The 20783-nt window shown below is 37.8% G+C and overlaps 1 protein-coding gene and 3 long non-coding RNA genes across 4 annotated transcripts; 2 read left to right on the forward strand and 2 right to left on the reverse strand.

Annotated features, from left to right (window-relative positions):
• Positions 1-5711: 5711 nt before the first annotated feature.
• LOC146469291 (uncharacterized) lies at positions 5712-6472 on the reverse strand. The gene is made up of 3 exons (XR_014867270.1): positions 6334-6472; positions 6159-6234; positions 5712-6017 (listed from the first exon to the last, which is right to left on the reverse strand). It is a non-coding gene; the product is annotated as an uncharacterized LOC146469291 (long non-coding RNA).
• A 448-nt stretch (positions 6473-6920) lies between these two features.
• Positions 6921-8440, forward strand: LOC146469292 (uncharacterized). The gene is made up of 2 exons (XR_014867268.1): positions 6921-7784; positions 7838-8440. It is a non-coding gene; the product is annotated as an uncharacterized LOC146469292 (long non-coding RNA).
• Positions 8441-10988: 2548 nt separating this feature from the next.
• LOC146469293 (COMM domain-containing protein 4-like) lies at positions 10989-12426 on the reverse strand. Its single transcript, XM_085123559.1, has 2 exons — positions 11450-12426; positions 10989-11239 (listed from the first exon to the last, which is right to left on the reverse strand). Exon 1 carries the CDS (start codon positions 12419-12421, stop codon positions 11825-11827), a length of 597 nt encoding a protein of 198 aa, XP_084979685.1. The 5' UTR covers positions 12422-12426; the 3' UTR covers positions 10989-11239; positions 11450-11824.
• A 104-nt stretch (positions 12427-12530) lies between these two features.
• LOC146469294 (uncharacterized) lies at positions 12531-18062 on the forward strand. The gene is made up of 2 exons (XR_014867267.1): positions 12531-12648; positions 16534-18062. It is a non-coding gene; the product is annotated as an uncharacterized LOC146469294 (long non-coding RNA).
• Positions 18063-20783: the final 2721 nt, after the last annotated feature.

Raw genomic sequence — 20783 nt, forward strand, 5'->3', positions numbered from 1 at the left:
AAACAGGGTCCGAAATTGCGCTTTCCTGGTCGCCAATGCGACTAAAAATTTTGCACTGGCGACCAGAATTTCACAACTAGTCGCCAGCGGGCGATTAACTATTTCATGCCACGATCATTATACAAACAATAACTTTGATTTTCAGCCAAATCGATAAAAATAAAATTCAAAGCCACCCGCCAATTGGTCACTTACTTTTTACCTTTCCACTGCTTTTGAAGTATAAAACGGATTTTCCTGTTATTATAAATCTATCACAACGTTTCACAGCTCGAGCAGTGTGAAGCTTCGCCGCCATGTTTTGTGAACGAGAAATACTGCACAGTTGTGGCCTGGTGCGAAGAACATGGCGATCTGTCGATCGTCTTGACAGATCGAGACAGAACGCGAAAGGAGAGATCATTTACGGTTTTGAACATAGAGCAAAGAACCAACCAGCAGTTTTTCAATCGGGTACATTTCTTCTCCAAAAGGTAGAGACAAGAGAAGGTATAAAGTTGACTTAAAACATTTAGCAGTCTTATGAAACTGCGGATATAGCCGGCATTCGATTCATTCGTCGTGGTTTTTTTTTTTTTTTGTTTATAAATCGCCATTGGGGCCCCAAACGCAAACGCGTTCTCTTCGTTCTGATTCTTAAAGAAAAATTGGCTACCAGAATTTTCCATCTGGCAACCAAGAATTTTGGTTTGTGTTTCGCTGCGAAGGAAAACTTTTAATGACACTTTTTTCCTGCTTTTTGGCGACCACATTTTTCCATATGGCGACTGAAAAAAAAATTTCAGTCGCTACTTGGCGCCTGCCTTAAAAAGTTAATTTCGGACCCTGTAAAGAAGTTAAGTGACTACATTTATTCATAGGTTAACCCCTTTAGAAATATTCCAAGATTGCCACCATAGGGAGAGTTGTGTGGTAGACTTAGGTTTGAGGATGTGTGGAGATGGGATTGGTTTCCTGGTCCCCCCTTTAACTTTCATTTAGTCAAAGGTATTAGCCTGTTAAACAGGGGGTATCATCGGGTAACCACTCCGACTCATTGTTGCCAGGATAAATGCTGAAGACTGCAAGGAACGGAGGAAAATTTCTTACTTCATAGTTCACTGGAGGAGCATTTGAGAGGCTAGAGTAGCAACGATGAAGACTGTCAGGAACAGTGGGAAATGTGTTGCTTGATAGTTCACTGGAAGAGTATTTGGGTTGCTTGAGTTCCAAAAATGAAGACTGTTTGAACAGTCTTGAAATGTCTTGCTTGATAGTTCACTGAAGGAGCATTTGAGAGGCTGGACTGGCCAGGATGAAGACCATAAGGAACAGTGGAAAATGTACTGCTTGATGGTTCACTACCAAGTTTAACCATTTGCAGATTTCTGCGAGGATTCGTAACTGTTGTGGGACTTCAAGATTCCAAAAATTTCGCCTGTATAAGGATTCATCATACTTCCTGTACAGTTCTGCCACTTTTTGAAGGATATTGTTCCACAAAGTTCAACATTTTTCTCGACGCCAGAAAGGATAGTACCCAAAGGAGGACTTCTTATGTTTTTTTCCAGCAGATATTTTACAGCCAAATAGCACATCAATGGACTCAAGTTCCTATAGAAAGAATACAAACACACAGCCGTAACTTAAGCGGCCTTTAGCCCTCAATTTAACGCATTGCATAGCTTTCAAAGAAGCTACAATGCTTAAGAAGGGATCAAGGGACGAATAACCGTGATAAGAAGCACAACATCTTGCAACAAAAGCAAAGAGCCGGGCCCGGCAATCTGACAAAAGCTGCAAGATAATGTATAGTTATTACACGGCTCAAATCCTATCCTTACAACGATAAAAAGAGAGGCTATACTGCCACCAGACGCACTGAAATGAGTCATGCCAAGCCTAAACTAAATGCCACAAACGGAATAAGAACGACAGTCGCTAAACAGAAACGTAACAACAAGAGGTCAAAATGACCTTTGAGATCAATTACAGCACATGCGACAGTTAAACACATGGCTTTGTTTCAGTGTCTATCGCGCAAATCCTCCAAATCATATATGGCATTTAATAAGAAAAAAAAATAATCCAGCACTAAAAAAAACTTACAGGGAGCACCGCTCTTTTCATAGAGAAAAGGGTGTTCTCTGGAAGGCATACCCTTGAGGGCAAAACTCTTATTTAGGCTTAACACGCACATGAGAGTCGTACAGGCCTGTCAACCCATCATGCCATTTGAACATTTTGTCACGCAATACCACCCATCAGTTACAAACTTGAAACAAATACTAATGGAAAACTGACATTAAATAGAACGACAACCATTGCTCAGAGAAATTCAGAAGGAACCTCCTCTAATTTCATACAAAAGAGGTAGGTCTCTCAAGGATATACTCGTGAGAACAAAACTCTAAAAACGGCTAAAACACGCACGTGAGAGTCGCGCAGGCCTGTCACTATTTATAAAATCCTGTACAGTTCTGCCACTTTTTGAAGGATATTGTTCCACAAAGTTCAACATTTTTCTCGACGCCAGAAAGGATAGTACCCAAAGGAGGACTTCTTATGTTTTTTTCCAGCAGATATTTTACAGCGAAATAGCACATCAATGGACTCAAGTTCCTATAGAAAGAATACAAACAGTAATCAACTGAGATATGTAAAATGGTTTGACATTGGTTTAAAAAAACGTTAAAAAGCAAACATTTTGTAAACAAAAAAAAAAACAACAACAACAACAAAAAAAAAAAACACTGAAAGACGTTTTGGCGTAAGAGCTTAGGTATTCATCGTCTATGATGGAGTGAAAAAGTGTAACAGTCCAAAATTATGAAAATGTGAAAGCAGCAAATTAGTAAAGGGAAGCACAAATGTCAGGAATGTCTGTGTGGTCATTCTCTGCATTGGGGTCTCTTTGGAAATACTACTTAACACTTCCATTAAACTAGAGTGCAGATGAAGATACTTGATGACAAAAAACATTTCATGATTTCCCACAGTTTTACAGTACAGTGCATTCATGAATTTCCCTCTTTGTGGCAATAATAATTATTGAGTTTGCTAGTACACATGCACTCCCATATGTCATGGGTGACTATACAAATAAACTTAATTTGGAACAAAAACTTTGAAGAACTTGAGTTGCAGAAAATTAACTACACCAATATTTCACAAAAAGGATGGGACACAAGAAATTCATACTGTAATCCAGTAATTCAGATCCCAAACAATAGAAAAGAATTATAACATACATGTACTTCAAAGTATGAGACCTTTTTTGATCAATACATTTGCACTTTCTTTAACAAAACACAATAAGAATCTATTAGCCTTCCTAGTATAATAAATCAATCAATCAATCAATCAATCAATCAATCAAACAATCAATCAATCACCCTAGTGGCCATTTACTTGAACACTTACATCAAAAACAATTTTGGTTTCAACTTCTAAGCTCTGTAAGGCAACAAAAAGGTCTTTTGCTGTATTTGCCATTTCCAGGTTTAAGGCATGGAGGAACTCTATAAGAGAAATGCTAAAAGCCAACTCTGGCTTGGATGGAGTAGAACACATTAAAGGGGGAGCCAAATTAATTAGGAATGGAGGTAATTACATTATAAATTAAAGAGTACCATAATTATATCTATTAATTAATTATCACAGCCCAATGTAAGACATTGTCACTTAAATGGTTCTTGCAACAGATAATAAATATTACACTCATACACATATTTGGTCAAAATTATGGAGGTTTATGCAGGCTATCACATGTGACATATGTACAAGTCTGTTTAAATTCAAAGTCAACACAAATAACTGAACAGAAAAAAATTGGAAAATTCATTTCAAGAGTGTATTAGTTCCCTGCACCCTTATTTCCATGCCAATAGGTATATCCTCATCTCATTGTAAACACAATAAAAATGTATTTAGGAAAATACTGCCTGTAGGTAAATATTTCAGGGTAACATGATAACTAATGCACGTATACCTAGACTTTTACTCCACAAAACAAGCACTGTGATTGGTTGATTCTTGGTCACATGCCACTGATCAAATTCAAATGTATCCCAACAGGGATACAATTCTGCAGTTTTTGCCCTCTCAGTTGTTTGTTTGTTTGTTTTGCTATGATTGTCAAAGGGGAAGTCTAAATATATAACAAAGCACTTACTGTATGGTCCCTCGGGAAACTAGTTAGTTTTGTTTTCCCCAGGGGCCATACATTAAGTGTATAATATGTTACTGTCAAGTGACAATGCACTAGATTAAGAATTAAATCATACATGCCTACGTAAAGTTCTCCAGGGTGAGGCGAAATGTAATTAAGACCAACCCTCACAAATATAAAGCAACTTGCAGTTGAAAAGTACATGTACAGCATGAAAAAAGGACCTGACCACAGACCTGACCTTTGAATGTCAAGACAAATAGTCTACTAATCAGCCATGGAGAAATAATGACTGTAGTTCCAACCAGTTTTATGAAGTACTTATTACATGGAACTAAGAAGTTCATTACTAACCATTCATTGACAATCTCACTTTTCAGCAGTGGACTCCATTGGAACATTTATGATTTGGGGGGGTTGAGTGAATTTTGTAATCAAAGGCTTCCTGGAGGTCGGAAATTTGACCTTCACAAGGCACGGGTGGGGAATTTGAAAGTTTACATGTAGCCTAACTCCAGCACTTGCATCTGGCAAAATCTGGCAAGAGTGCTCTGCAATGTTTGGTTCAATTTCGCTCGTGACATCTCTGGTGAAAACTTTTTAGTGGTTTGACATCATGTCTGGGCAAATTTAATCAGAGATTATTTCAGAAAAATGTTTAATGCCATTGTTAGAACCATGTTCATGTTTGTGCAGTTATTAAAGAAGGAGAAACTCATATTAAACATGACAGAGTCGGATGACATCCCTGTTTTGTCCAACAAAATGGTGACTTGGTTGTCAAGGAAGAAAGATTATTAATTTTGCAGTTCTGTATAGAAGGATGCTACAGACAATGGTTGAAAAAAAATATGGTCGCGAATAAAGCACTAAAATGTACTTTTGATGGGGGTATTTTTGGGGGTGGGGGGGATTGAAGTTGAATTTGAGTGCATGGCTCATAATTGGAAAAGGACACAATAGACCACCATCCCATTTAATATCTGCACCCCTCCCCCCTCCCCTTTGAAAGACTGAGAAATCTGAGGGGGGGGGAGGGGGTCTTAAAGAGTAATTTCTGAGCTGAGGGGGCATGTATGTCGGTATCTTTGAACTCTTTCTTTTTTCCTAAGGGGGAATGTGTCGGCACTTTGATCTTAATTTCTGAAGGGGTCTTCAAAAGCAAAATATATTTTTGATAGGGGTAGACACAGAAGCCTTCAATGGGGGGGGGGGGGGGTGCAAATAACAAGAAATCGACCCATTTTTAGATACGGTATGCCCCCTCAATAAAAATTAATAAAAAAATTAATGAAATGGCCCAATACAACAATACAAACAATAATATTGCACGTTTTACTAGGCATTCGAATAAGGGGAAAGATTTCTGCACAGCTCATGCATAACAAGCACTTATACATGCAACACTGTACTGACCAACCCTCTTGTAAAGAACCAACATGAAGAAAGTCTGAGTTTCAAAATCTGCAAAATGTATACATAAATAATAAATCTATGGGGCTGTGCGGAAATCTTGCCAAAAACATGAACTTCTCACCTTCAAAATTTCAGCATGGTCGAAGATGATATGCCCTGTGTTTGTTTACTGCACAAGACTCACAAGAGCTCATTAAAGGGCTGCAGTTAATCAAGGCAACGAGAACAAGCGACTGAGGAACAGAAAAAACACGTTTCTCCAAACAGGGAACCTTTGATTTGAAGAGTGGTTAAAAGTGCGGTCTTCTGCACCTTTGAGCAAGCATCTCTTCAGCTCTTCGAAGTCTCTAACATCATCCGTTGGGCGAGATGAAGCTGCACTGTAGTCCTTGTTACAACGTCGTACCATACACTGACTTCTACTTTCAACCGTTTCCCCTTTCGTATGGGCCTAGCGCACGAGTGAAAAAGAAACGATCCCCTTCAAAACTTCAAACAAATAATTACAAGCCTTTAAAAACGGCCAAGATTGCCAGTTTCGAATATTACGGTATAAATCTCGAACAAGCAAACTTATAGCAAAAACACTTACCGATCCATAACCGAAGAAAACACTCTAGTCGGAGGTTCAACGAGCTTATGACATAACCAGAAGACCTACCGAACTTCTGTAAGAATCATGGAAGCAAAAAACAGTCGTAAAAATAAAACCTATACTGTGTCATAAGCAAACGCGATCTCAAAACAGTAAAACGAAATCATCTTACACTTCGCCAATATGGCGTCCCCTGAATGCTATACGAATCTCAAACAAGTCGTACTATAGTATACGATCACCGGCTGATAGCCGGTACGATGGGTATCATTTTTGCGGCTGTTAGCCAGTGCTGTCCGAGTGAATCGGGTGGAACACCCATTGTATTAAACATACCGCAATTAATATTCCATGTAAGAATACATTGATTATCCCGAGCCGTTTAATTGTGCTGTGTGTTTTCATGTAAGCTTACCTAAATGTCCTGCATTAAAATATGTCCTCCCCTGGTAGGGATGTATTGCTCTGGGCCCAGTTGCTCGAAGCATGGTTAGCGCTAACCCGGGTTAAATGCCATGACAACCTATAGGGTTTAATACCTCTTAACCAATGGTTAGCGCTAACCATGCTTCGAGCAACTCAGCCCAGATTGTCTTCAACAAAAGCGGCCCAATCAAAATCTATTATTCGGGCACATATCACGATAGAGGGGACTCCTGTGTGACGTCAAATCATTATTTGATTTATTCATTAAACCTTGATTAAATTCTACCCTCTCCCAGAAGAGATTTATTGTTCTGATTTTTTTAACAAAAACAGCCCAATCAAAATCTATTATCGGCGCGTATATCACGAGGGAGGGGACCCACTTATCTCTACCTGTGTGACGTCAAAGCAAGTCATCATTTCAAAAAGTTGCTTTTGTTCAATGGCAGCCACATGTATGAATTTAAGACTCTGATCTGCCGTTTTCAGAGAGAAAACAAACCCTTTTCAAGCGGTAAATCGAAATAATAACTTCTAGGTAGTACTCGACAGTTGAAACGGTGGAAATTGGGAGAGTTCACAGCGAAGAAACTCTGCTTTCAAAACCAGATCGAATAATCAAAGCGAAGGATTAGAGCTAGAGGAGGGCCGGTCATGACGTTATTGCAGAGTTATTTCTGGTATGATTTCTAGTAACACAACGATAAGTATCACGCAATATATCTGAATAAAACCATTCAGACAATTATTTCAATTGCCAAGGGAGGATAGTTTTTAAATATCTGCGAAACATACAATGGGGAATAATTGGGGCTACATTAAGCATTCCGTGTAATGCCATTAGCCTGGCATCTTGTTATAACAATATTGTTTTTCCGGCCCAGGCTGAACATTCTTATTTTTCTGCCGATGTAAGGCTGAAAATATTCTTGTGATTATTCTTAGATTATAGCGTATGACATTTTCGTTTTTAATAGAATGTATTGGGGTATCAATAACTGACTGTACATGTTAAAGTGTTTGGTGTCCAGATCTGAATCGAACTGTCATTAGCATCGAACATTTGGCTACTGCAGGTTTTTGTCGTTTTATTGGCTAGTTTTTCCATTTAGAGAGAGGAAGAATTTGGCAAAGAAAATCCGTTCGATCGATATCTTCAAGGAGTTAACTTTTAAGGAGACTTCAGTAACTTGAACGGTCAATTTTAGACGTGCGGATTTTAATTATAGTTATAGGGAATTTTAAAATAGGATTAAGGGTGTGAGGATTTTACTGTGTATATATTTATTATTTTTTATTCTTATAACTTTGCACGACCCCACAAGCTGCAGAGCTTTAATTTTAATCATACTAAAATAAAGGTTGTCTGTCTGTTGAAAACATATAATAAATATTTTATTGCATTTACAAATTTCCAACACACAATTATATATTTTTTTCAAAATCTCAGCCTCAGGTTTATTCTTAAGATATTCTTGAAATATAGCAAATTTTAGCCTCGATACACATGTAGTCTTCTAAAATACTTTATTATAAAAAAGTGTACCTGTAGTAAGTGTAATAGGTGTAATAGGTGTTGTACCTGCTGCTAGGTGTAGTAGTTAGTAGTACCTGTAGTACATTCCCACAATGAAAGCATCTGCAACAGTACTTTTACCCTGATCATTTCTAACAAAGAGCATAGACTTAACATGTTGCCTGCCGCCAACATTCCTCAAGGGAATATACCCATTGTTTTAGAAATACATTCGTTATGTACTCCTGCCTGAAGAACGTTTTATCAATTACTGAACAATATTGTGATTAGGAAAGATGTTGTATGTATTTTCCCTTTATCCATTTAACTTCAACTATTACAAGGTTATAGAATAGGTTATTATAATAATTTTTTTAGTTTTTGTATTAAGCAAATGAAATGAGTTGTAATCACGCAATTCAGCCTTTGAGCTGCCACGTATTTATTTAATAATCTATCTTTCTATGTAGTAGGTGTAATACCTGTAGCACATGTTTGATGTAGTACTCAAGCAGCTGTAGTATTTGTAGTAGCTGCAGTACCTGAGTTTTGATTGTTTTTAAGAGTGATACATTTGAAGGGGTGCCTGGAAAAAAGCCCTAAGTGACTTCTGATAAATTGCTAGATTCTCCTTCCAAATTTCCTTGCATTCACTTGAGACAAAAGGAGAATTTGACCTTACATCAAAAATCACTTAGGGCCTTATTTCACGCCCCCTTTCATTTAGAAATAACTTTTACACTCTTGAAGGCTTTAGCAATGACCCTTTGAACATGTGAAGTGATACTTTTTGCTTGATGCATGTAAGCTATTAGTTCAAAATTAACATTTTCAATATTTTGACTTGGCAGAAACACTTATCCAATTTATTGCTTGTGTTACACATTTGATTAATTGTATCTTTGTCCATATAGTAAATATTCTCATTGGGGAGACATTTTTGAGCCATGGATGGTTACCAGAAATTGATTTTTCCTCTTTTTGGAAAGTTTTCATGCCATTGTGTTTGTATCATCAAGCCACAGTCATCAACAAGAGCTTTTGGTCTTCATGATAAAAAGGGAAACATTTAACTTCTGGTTGCCATCCGTGGCTAATAAACCTCTGTGCTTAAGCTCCCTAAAATAATAATTTCATCGGGCATTGCGGCGTATTTTGTGGGCTCTGTATTTTGCTGCCCTGAGCCAATAAGAAAAAAATAATGTAGCCAGCCAATCAGAACTGGAAGCCATTCAACTGTTTGCGCCGTTTTCTGGCTTGTTTGACTGGAAGTGCTGCCATCTGCAAAGAAATTGTTTTGAGCTACAAAATCAATGGAAAATCTAACGAAGAAGCAAATTCTCAGTCCTCTGAGCTAGATGAAAAGGACTTTAATACAGAAACTTGTGGGCGATGGTGGAAATAATGCCTGTAGCAGCGCTACAGCCAGAGGCGAGGTGAGTGTTATTTGTCTTCTTTGAGCGAAACCTGCTCAGTTAGGCAATTGCACAATTATTAATTTTAGCAGTCGTAAGTGATTATTTCTTCGGTGTTTACAAAAATTCTGTTATTTTCCTTTAGAAAACTTAGAAGCAAAGATTCTTTTGACAAATTTTGCAGTGTTCTGTCAAAGTTTTAAGTTTTTGTGACAACAAAAGGTTTTGTACGATAAAATAAACGCCGACGCGATTCCGGCAGCATTCACAGAAGATATCGCGATCGCTTACTATACTGTCTTTGATTCCTTTTGTGAATGCCATCTGAAATTATTATAATAGTAATGGAGTTGATGTTCTTGGGCGTAAATATGTTTTTGACCCTTCTCAGAACTCATTTTAGCCCTCGCCTGCGGCTTGGGCTAAAATGAGCCTGAGTCGGGCCAAAAACATATTTACGCCCACGAACATCAACTCTTTTGTTATGTTATGACACAGGCAGACCACCCTCTGTTTGTGTGGTGTAAAAATCATTACTGTTTGGAACTTAAGACTTTATATTCACGTGACTCGATTGGTTGAAATTGTTACTGAGTGGAGATATTTAAAGTCGCCTTTTACCTTTATGTTGAAATAAAGTTTCAAGGAAATGTTGATTGAGTTGCATGGTATTTTTTTGCCATTCTGAACCGTAGAAACCTTTCTCTGGTGAGTTGACCATTCAACCGTGTTGCCGGCCGAGGGCAGGTACTAGAGAGAGGGAGACAAGGCAGGCAAGAAGCCGCCGGCAACCGCTATGGGTTGCTACTTCAAACCGGAATTGTTGCCAAATTTGAAAAATTATTGCCCTTTTTCAACGGCCTCCGATTAACTACATATTTCACCATGTTGTGGCCAAGTTTGGGCTTCATTCGTCAAATTTCCTCCAAGAAAAGCGGAGCTCAAGTCCTCCAGGTTGGTTTCAAACTATGATCTGTAGCAAAGCCAGCGACCAAAGGAATTCTAAATATGTGGTCCATTTTAAATTGGCCAATCAACGCTTGGGTTAGCTATTTGAAGCCCAACTGTCGCAAAGCCTTTATAGGCCAATTTAAAAAGGACTGCGTGCTTAGAATTCCTTTGGTCGCTAACTTTGCTACAGATCATAGTTTGAAGCCAACCTGGAGGACTTGAGCTCCGCTATTCTCGGAGGAAATTTGACGAATGTAGCCCGAACTCGGCCACAACATGGCAAAATATGTAGTTAATCTGAGGCCATTGAAAAAAAGGCAAGAAGTTTTCAAATTTTGCGACAATTCCGGTTTGAAGTAGCGGCCCATGGCGGTCGCCGGCGGCTTCTTGCCTGCTTTGTCTCCCTCTCTCTAGTACCTGCCTTCGGCCGGCAACACTGTTGAATAGTCAACTTGCCAGAGAGAGGTTTCTATGGCTCGGAATGGCAAAAAGAAAAAAAACACCACACCTGACTCAATCAACATTTCCTTGAAACTTTATTTCAACATTAAGGTAAAAGGCGACTTTAAATATCTTCACTCAGTAAAAAATTTCAACCAATTGTGTTGCATGAATATAAAGTCTCAAGTTCCAAACAGTAATTACACCACACAAACAGAGGGTGGTCTGCCTGTGATTATAATTCCGGTATCCAGAGTCAAAAAGAAATTCACTGCCTACACCATAATATGCTTAGTGGCCAGGCGAATTCTTGATGCATGTATACCTGCCTGTGGGTTGAAAACTTCGATCTCACGCCGGCTCACGCTGATATGCATCCTGAGACTTTGGACATCCTCGGAAGAGTTCGCACGTCTTCGGAATTCTTCGGGAATCTTTGGAAATAATCGTGTCGTCTTCAAAAATCCCAGCACTCCCAGGATAAAAATCTCACGCCTATATCTCAGAAAAAATTGGCAGGTATATGCATGTGCTATAACCAAGATGGCGGTAGGTTTACATCTTTGCATCTCGTGTTTGTTTTGGACCTTCCTCATAAGAAGAATGCTCGAAAAATATAAAACAAAAACAGTAACAGGTAAAAATTTGAGGCTCAATTTTTGGATTACATAATGTTCACGTTCATGTGTTAAGCGATCAATACAATCGATCACATCAGCGTAAGTTCTGTACACAGCTGTAGCTGTCCAGCATAGCTTGTTTCTGTCACGAAAATACCTTCTATTATATTAAAGAGCAAATGGCATTTAGTAGTCCAAGTGCAGTCAGGAGGGCAGTCTTCCTAATCACGATTGCCAGCTTACAAATTACACGCACTGGCAATGAAAAAGAATCACAAAGAACTCCAAAAATAATCAGAATCCTTCCATTAAGCGTTGTGCTTGCTTCAGTTCACTGAGTAATACACTAAACTTGTGTGCTGTCATTGAGAACGTTACAGGTTGACTTGCACCATTGTTGTCATCTACCTCATTGAATCTGAGCTGAACTTCTGGTTCTGTGATTTCATGTAGCTCACTGGATCCTAAAACATAATCCACTCTCCACTGCAGCTTTGCCAGCCTATTCAACTTTAAGCTTCGCTGTAAGAAAGATTCTTGCAGTTTGATTAAATTATCACCATAAGTTTTACACAGGGCAACGGAATGTTCCTTTGGTAAACCAAGCTGTTGCAGTTCATTGGATAATGAATCACCATCCACTCTGTACTTAGCAGCACTGGAAAATACGAACGAGAGCGCTGCGATCGAAGCTTTTACGTCAGACAAGTCGTACTTGGCATCCGCAGTAAGCTTCTCCACTTTGGCATAGTCAATACATTCTCCCAACAAATCTCTGATGACCTGAGCACATAGAAGCCTCATCTTCACAGAAGTTATCTTGGAAAGTGTACTTATCTCTGCAAGTACCCAATCTGGGCAATCTAATTCTCCGCAAAAACGAAACTTCATCTTTTCTCGACCTGTCTCCCCGTTGCACTTCTGCTCTCCTTGGTCTCACGTGACTGATCCGTTGACCTGCCAAATATGGAATAGGCGTCTTGATGCTCAACTGGAAAGACGCGCGTTTTCGGCATCGAGCGGGGAAGGCTCCAAACGTCCAGACATGACAGATTTCTTAGCATCAGCTTTATCTGTCTTAATTGCTTTTGCAGCAGTGGTTCTTGTCATTTTGTTTGGTAAGTCTTATCTGATCGCCATCAAATGTTTGTGATTGTAGCAAGTTCTGTACAGCCAGATCTATAATCAGCTATAATTAAGCTGTCACCTACGGTCAAGCAAGTATCCCAATAGTTTATATTCCTCGGAACATTCCTCAACGTATCTAAGATCTGGACACATTGTCACAATTTTGTGGTGAATAGGTCACCAGCCGAACCGAAATGATTTCTAGCCCTACAACAAAACCCGAAATATTGGCTTGAGATGAGCACTGTATGAGATCTCAAACCGCATATTCATTTCTTGCGTGCATACGAAGTTAGAATAATTCTAACTTCGTATGCACGCAAGAAATGAATATTATTATTTGTTGAATTTAAATAAACTGCTTACAGGGGGGTGGGGGGGGGGGGGGGCATCTACTCAGGGCAACCATTCTTTAAAAGCTTGCCAGAAAAGGGAGGTTACTGTGCAGGTCCAGAATAAATGAATCAGTGTTCCCACTTCCCTTTGGCAGAAACTGCGAAGGTCATTATTAATAATGTTTATTTTTTCACAAAATTATTGGTGGCTAATCTTCTGTGAAAAAGCTTAAATTGAAAAATCAAGGTCCCATCCACACTTCTATGTTTTCAAAAGTATCCGTTTTCAACACGGCAACAACAAAGCAAAACATTTTCATCCCCACTAGCATTTTTGTATTGTTTTTACCTGTCCACACTAAAACGCTTGAAAACGATGAAACGACTGGGACCTGGGATTGCCCACGTGTCATCCATCCTTCATCTTGGATAGACTGTCCGATTTGGATGGCGTGTGATGCCAGAAACGGAGCATTTTCAAAACAATGCGTTCTACACTTTTGAAACCATTTCTGAAAGTCTCCATTTTCACCCGCGTTTTAGTGTGGATGATAGATGAAAACGTATCAAAAAGTACTCGTTTACAAAAAAAAAAATGCATTTTTGTGGATGGGGCCTAAGAGTTTGCAGATTTTGGTACACTAAAAGGGTTTTCGGTGCATGGTCGGCCAGTTAACAGGTTCATCTAATGTTCAGTTTATAGAGCGAATGTTTCCTTTTTTATATCCACATGCAGGCTTAATTGTACACGATTTGCCTTCAAGAATTTATCAAAAAAATTTCATAGGCAGAGTCTTTGCTTGAATTCTTGTCTTTTTTTGTTTTGAACAACTGTTTTATGGCTGAAATAGTGCCAAGAAAAGACAAAAAGCTTGGTTTGATTCCATAGCGATCTTTAAATTCCGAGAAGGATAGAAAAGTGGATTCATTAGCCATTAAATCTCTAATGAAATGAATTCCCCTCAATGCTAGAGAAATTCAAGAAAATTCAAGAAAAGAAATTAAACTTCAATTTTTCACAACCCTCGAGTGTTTGTGAACTGTTCAAGGAACAAAAATGAAGTCCTGAAGTGCATACAAAATACTCATGGGGACTTTGCTAGAGAAAATCCCCTACCAGTGGGGGAATACAACAACTTTGAAATGTACATTTAGCAAAGTCCCTGTATCAGCCCAGGGTCCCCCACCCCCCACCCCTCTGGGAAGCCGATGACAAGTGCATATTAATATTTTCTCATTTCATCTCGGCAAATTCTCCCAAATGTACGACGAGACACCAATAGAAAACCACAGAAGACAAGTAGATGTCTGTGACTGTAATCTCTATTTCTCACAAAATGCAATAGAGCAGGATTGATTAACAAATGATCTTGAGGGACATGTACCTTTATGTAAGGTGCCTGTCCTTTTATTAGAATAGACCAGAAATGAAAACAGCATGGTAAATCTTAATCACCTGGCTCTAATCACGTGTGTGCCCAGCAGCATTCAACTTTGTTCTTTCTAATTTGAGTTTTGTATTTCTTGATTGTGTTATTTGTGATCTCTCTCCTTGTTACTGTAGAATTATTGACAAGTCAATCATTTCCATGCCTCAACGCCCCACTGTATAAGCACAAGCAGCCCAAGCTCTGGGAACATATTTACCCAAACATCAGCAGTGTTGTGTTATAAGGATTTGAATTGTGTAATGATGGTGACATAGAAATAAAATAAACTTTGCAGTAAAAAAGGCCTTACTGTAAGCAGGGCTGTTATTAAGAGGCGGGTGCTGGGGATTTTCCCCGGTTACAAAGAACGTGGCCCCCGGCTATTTTCATAGGAAAATAGAAGAAAAATAGAACCAAAGGAAAATCCTAGCTGTTTGATTCCCCGCCTAAAAAATCTTAGTGACAGCCCTGCCTTACCATACATGCATAGAGTCAATATTGCTGTCTATGTGATCATTTTGCTGATTTAATTCATTTTAGTGGGTATTATACATTCCAGTGTTCTTCCATCAAACATGCAGACTAAAGAGAATTAAACACAAGGTTTCACATTACCAGATGTTAACTCCAAAAAAAACTCCAGCTAAATACATCATTTCAGCAGTCCCAAATCCCAAGCTCAAATATCACCATTTAATTTCAACTGGAAAACCAAGCAGCAGTTTCTCTTCCTGAAGCCACTGACAGTAAAACTATGGCAATAATCCTGTTCTGCATGGGAAGATGTACATTCTGCCTCACTGGTATATTTTGTACTTTAACAACAAGATATGCAGAATAGGTTTCAAAATAAGCAAAGCATCATAACCCATCACTTTTGGACAGATTGATGTTATCTTGTTTTAAAAGTACAAAATAGAATTTACCAGCCAAATAGAACTTTGTCTTCCTAGTATGTGGAATAGGTTTGAAGATAAACAATGCACAACATCCCATTAATTTGTGTTGACGTAGACTTTGCCTGAGGGCTCTGAGGGCGTTCAAGAGATCGGTCTTTAATGGTTGTCTGTTGTGGTGAAATTGTACCAGGATTGTTGCTATATTCTTACCATGGCCTTTAGAAGGAGAAACTGGGCACCACTTGACATCTTTCCCGGGGTTGGGATTGAATGGCTAAGTTACAGTTGAAATAGAACAACGGGAATGATGTTAGCTTGGGGTTTTTACTTTTAACAGCAGGCTGTCCATCCTAATCTGAAAAAATTCACAATTCTTTACCAAGGTCCAAAGATCTGGAATTCCCTTCCTGTTACAATCACTTCTCTGATAAGTTTTCCCAACTTAATTTAAGAATAAACTGCTAGAGTTTTTAGTAAAATAATTACTGAATTGGCAAAGCCGCACACTTGTTGCACAAACTATGTAAGCATATATTGTTAGGTACAAGGTGGCCTCAACTATAAGCCTGGTGGTTTCTAGAGGTCACCTTGCCATACATTAAAAAATGAATTAATTGTAAATATATTAGGAAAAAGGCAAATAAACGTCAATAGTTGAACTCTTTTGTGGAAAGGACACACAAAAGTTTGACCCGAACTAAATCAAATTGAATCAGCAAATTTATTGCATAGACAACAAGTACTACACTATGGAATAACAGCAAGACATTTTTATTACAAGATTTAAATGTATTTTATTCTAAGTCCTTTAATTTATGAAAATTCCATACAAATCCTTATATTTTTGCTGTAACCATTACTATAACAACACCACTGATATCTGGGTAGCATTCTCTATGTTGAGCTTGGGTTGCCATAGGTATAAGTAACAGTATTTTCCATTGCAGTAATGTACATGTATGTAACTTTAGCAGCTGTAGAAAGTCTTATAATAAGAAAATTCAGGCTTGAACGTGTTTTTTTAAGGTTTTCCAATTTCTGCACAGCTGCTTACTACTGTAGGTTGTGTGCATAACTGCAATGGTCACTCATTTATTCATTCTTTCATTAAGTAACTGTGAGTAATTTGATCTTGTCTTTGATGTCATCATTGGATTAATTTTTATTCCCAAGAATTGTCAGTAATGTTTTGTGCAACTGTAACTTTTTAGGTTGGTTTGTTGTCTGGAAGATGTTCCTAATTCGGTTTTCTTTCATCCGGGAATTATTCTATGGTGGCAGTGATGGAGTCAGTGACAAATCAAGAGAAAAAGTTCAACCTACGCCATTAAGAAGATCATCACGTATTAAGGATATGAGATCCAGGAAATAGCACAATATCATCGAGACTCAACTAGCCCAGTCGAACAGCTTTTTATGTGTACACTATACAGTTGTCATTCGAACTAATAATTTCTGGCTATTATACCAGAAAACCTACTGTATCAGTTCTGGAGAGTTTGGACAATGGATTTGTGAGCTTACATGTAATTTGCATCTAGCAACAACCTTTTCTGCTTTAGTTTTCATCCCTAATTCCCACATGCTGGACATTTTTTGCCTCCTATGTGAAGATCAAACCATGTACTTGGAATGCTTGAACACACATTTTACAGATGTTTGGATGTTCTCATACAACTCAAGTAAAATGTATCACCGAAGTTGTAAATAATTATTTTATTAGCTTCAGCAATCTATTTATTGTATTTATAGAAGTCAAATAGAAGTATGATTAATTACACCATTTTAGCCACAAAATATCACTATTATTGATTTATGTATGGGTCAATGTGATGGGGAGGGTGCCATAGGCCTTCAACTTCAAATGTTTGGCCCTTGTACTCAAAAGCAATAATATTAATTTATTTTGCTTTATTTAATATTAATTATTATTTTGTTTGCTGAGGACATTTATCTGTTGTGAGAAGACAAGTAAAAACTGTGAGGTTCATGAAACAGAACTTGTCTAGTAAACAAATCCAGGTACCAGTGCTTACTTTTGAAGTGAAGTTTATTATCCACCAAAAAGTGCCATATGGCACAAGAAGTCATTACTTGCTCAATATTGGGTCGATTTGTATCTAATTTGGACACCAAACAGATCTTGGCGAGATCTGTACATTAAAAGCATAAAGTTTTACCCCCTTCTATAACAGACATGATTAACCACCCCTCCATTCTTTTAAACTTTTTCTTATTATACTTTAATACCAAGTCAACATTTGACAAGAAACTATGGACTGAGATCTGTAAATTAAGCTACAGTCTAGGGGTATACCCAATATACACGAGAAATGACATATTTTTAAGGTTTTTCATTTTTTCGTTTTGGACACTTTTCAATCTAATCTGTAATTTCCTTTGCAAGAATGATATATCCAATGTCCCAGACAAACTCTTTCAATTGGTATTAATATTACATATTTTGGTATATATGTTCACAGTTGCCGTTTCCAAAAATATGGCATTTCCCCATGGGAGTGAAAGGGTTAAAGGGAAGTCAGGAAACTTGAATTGAGTGGCAGTTGAACTTCCAGTAGTTAGTCTGGACACTCCCCATCCTTTATTTGCTCTGATATTTTTTGTTCCCCTGTGGTTGTTTTGTAAATTAATATGTACACTGATCATGCAAAAGAATATACAAATCTCTAATTAATCAAAAAACAAACAATAAAATCACACTTGAGTAAGCAACAGTCAATGAACTGTACTGCATGGTGACTACTGCTTTGTTGTGCACCTATCAATATTCAGATGCATGGGTAGGTAGGGTGGGTGCCGCCGCGCACATATGGGAGACTTGATCTAATTTTTCATCCCTATCCCTAGGATACAGATGGGCCAAAATTAAAGGAGGGATAATTTGAACTGTAATTTGGAGCCCATGGAACAAAACATTTAAACAAAAATGCCATCAGAGCCAATGACTGGTACATTCCAAACAGACACTTTCCTATTCAGTACAAAGTTTGTTGTAGTACATTGACAGTAATGTTACTAAACACTGTAGTCACTCTTTCAGTTTGTCTATCAAAACAAGATGAGTTTAAAATTAATGAGCAATAACTTACATTCCCCTAGACTGACCAACCAAAGATTTTGACTTGCTTTCTAATGGAGCTTGTGTTGATCTCCAAAACCATAAACAATTGAAAATATAAAGTGATGGCTGCCCAATAAGCCGTTTAGCTGAGCGATTTCCCCAGCAAAGTCAGAAGACAACTGAGTTGTACACAGAAGCAGCCTAATTTGGTTTCACAGCAGAAAAGACATTTAGTACATTGCAGTTCAGAATGGAAGTTGCTACTCAATTATTGGAGGAAAGGGGCATGTTAAGGAAAGTGTAATTATGTTACATGTATGGCTACTAATTATTAATGTGACCACACAAAATTCTTCTTAGCAATCTGGTATTATTAAAAGCAGGAACTGCCAACTCCTACTAGTCTCTGTTTACAGAATCTGAGGATTCGCATAACACATGCATATCTGTGGTGCAGAATACAGTTTAACCTGAAGCACGTTCTTCACGTTATTGTGTCACCGTTGGTACAGTACTTACCTACAGACAACCACCAACAAAAAGCTACAAGACACTGCACCACCCCAATTGAAGTTGAACAAAAAACTAAAAACACATTTTCACTTGGAGCTCCCACGTTTTGCACTGTTATTTTTTGCTGCAAGGAAAAGAGGGGGGGGGGGGGTGGGGGGAGGGGGTTAGAACATGCCTAGGTGTCACAATCTTTTTGTCTGGGATTCTCAATTGATGCAATAACATGAAAAACTTGCCTCATTTTAAATTGACTTGACATCTTCATGTACTCTGTATTAAGTTCATAATCTTAATAAAAAAGAGACATTGTCTTAAGTTTAGATTGCAAATCATAGCAGCAATCAATAATTATTACTAGTTACCTATTAACTATTTAATGCAGTTCACATTCCCTATATTTCTTCCACACCAATGTCAACAATAAAAATTGGAAGAGTTCTACCTTTTTAGCAGAAACTAAACAAAAACCGGCGGTGGTTAAATGAAACTTTACCATTATTCACAATAACATTATAATGCAGTTTTCTAACCAATACGTGTATTTTCATTATGCTGGCAAGCAAAACAAGACCACTTTTAGACAGAAAAGTAAGGGCATTTTAACAAGTTTTCCACGGTGAATTTTTCTGAAAATTGGCTCAACATTAGGATTTAGCTGGTATTTGTACTCCAAAAAATCTTAGGGAGAATTATACATAGACAACTGAAAAAATGGCAAAAACAAAAATTGCAGCAATTGGCCAAACATTTGTACAGAATTTGTTTTGACTTTACGAGGAGATACTTTCTCTCTTCTTTACACAAAAAAAGCGCGAAATTTTACCACACAAAATTCAGACAAACCCGTTTTGAAACTAGCTAGGAGTGAATGAATCAACAGATTTATCATCCGCTGGTTGCCAGCAAACATGGAAACGAGGTTTACCAGTTGCAACAGTGTTTTTAGCAAAGCATAAGGACTTACGTACTCAAAAGTATGTTTGAGCCCAAATATTTCTACAGGGTTGAAAGAACCAGAAAAAAAAAAAGTATATATATATAACTTTATATTTCGCTCTGCATGTTTTTGCATCGAGCACTCCTGCGACTGAGTGAAGCAATCATTGTATTGTTTCTTTGTTTATATATATATATATATATTACCAGCAAAAACTGAAGAAATGGTATAGAGCCACCTTAACTGCTTAATTGGCTATTGAGGATTACCAGACATCATGAAGCATGTTCCCCTTGCAAAGTGTGTTATAAAACATTCAAGAACGTTTATACTCACAATACAATGGTGACATCTTAAACCCTCATCATCTTGTCTCATACTTCTTCCAAACTTGAAACAACTTGAATACTTCAAAACATTTGCTCCAAAAACATTGGACATTTTCAGCTTGAACAGTTTTGAGCGCCATAACGTGTACCATGACAGTGGAAGTTTGGCAAGACTTGCAATAAATTACTTATGCAGAAATTACTTCTATTATGACTATTGTATACACTGTAAGAATTGAAAATTTGCAATTCCCTTTGTCTATTTTAAAACATAAGTATGTGGCAAAGGAAATAAAAATCACTAAACTGCTTTGAAATCTTAAACCCAAACACCAACAGTGGAACCACACCTTAAAACCATTCTGTGAATCCAACCACACAATTAACGTGCACACTTTCTTCAAGTGACCCAAGAACAGTGCCTCCTTATAAAGAGGTACTTTTGAACAGCTTATGACTGGAGGTTAACCATGCAGAGATAATTTTATTAGCAACTTACGATGACTCCAAAAGGCTTCAAAATATCTCATATATATTCTTACTAATATCACTCTTGCAATTTCCGAAATTTCAAAAAATTCATGAAAATTATTACTCATG

Source organism: Pavona decussata, unplaced genomic scaffold, assembly GCF_977016875.1.
Source record: "Pavona decussata unplaced genomic scaffold, jaPavDecu1.1 SCAFFOLD_125, whole genome shotgun sequence".
In the NCBI taxonomy this organism is placed as follows: domain Eukaryota; kingdom Metazoa; phylum Cnidaria; class Anthozoa; order Scleractinia; family Agariciidae; genus Pavona; species Pavona decussata.

Coding starts and splice junctions, on each gene's coding strand:
- LOC146469293 (XM_085123559.1), bottom strand. CDS start 12,421: ATGAAGTTTCGTTTTTGCGGAGAATTAGATTGCCCAGATTGGGTACTT.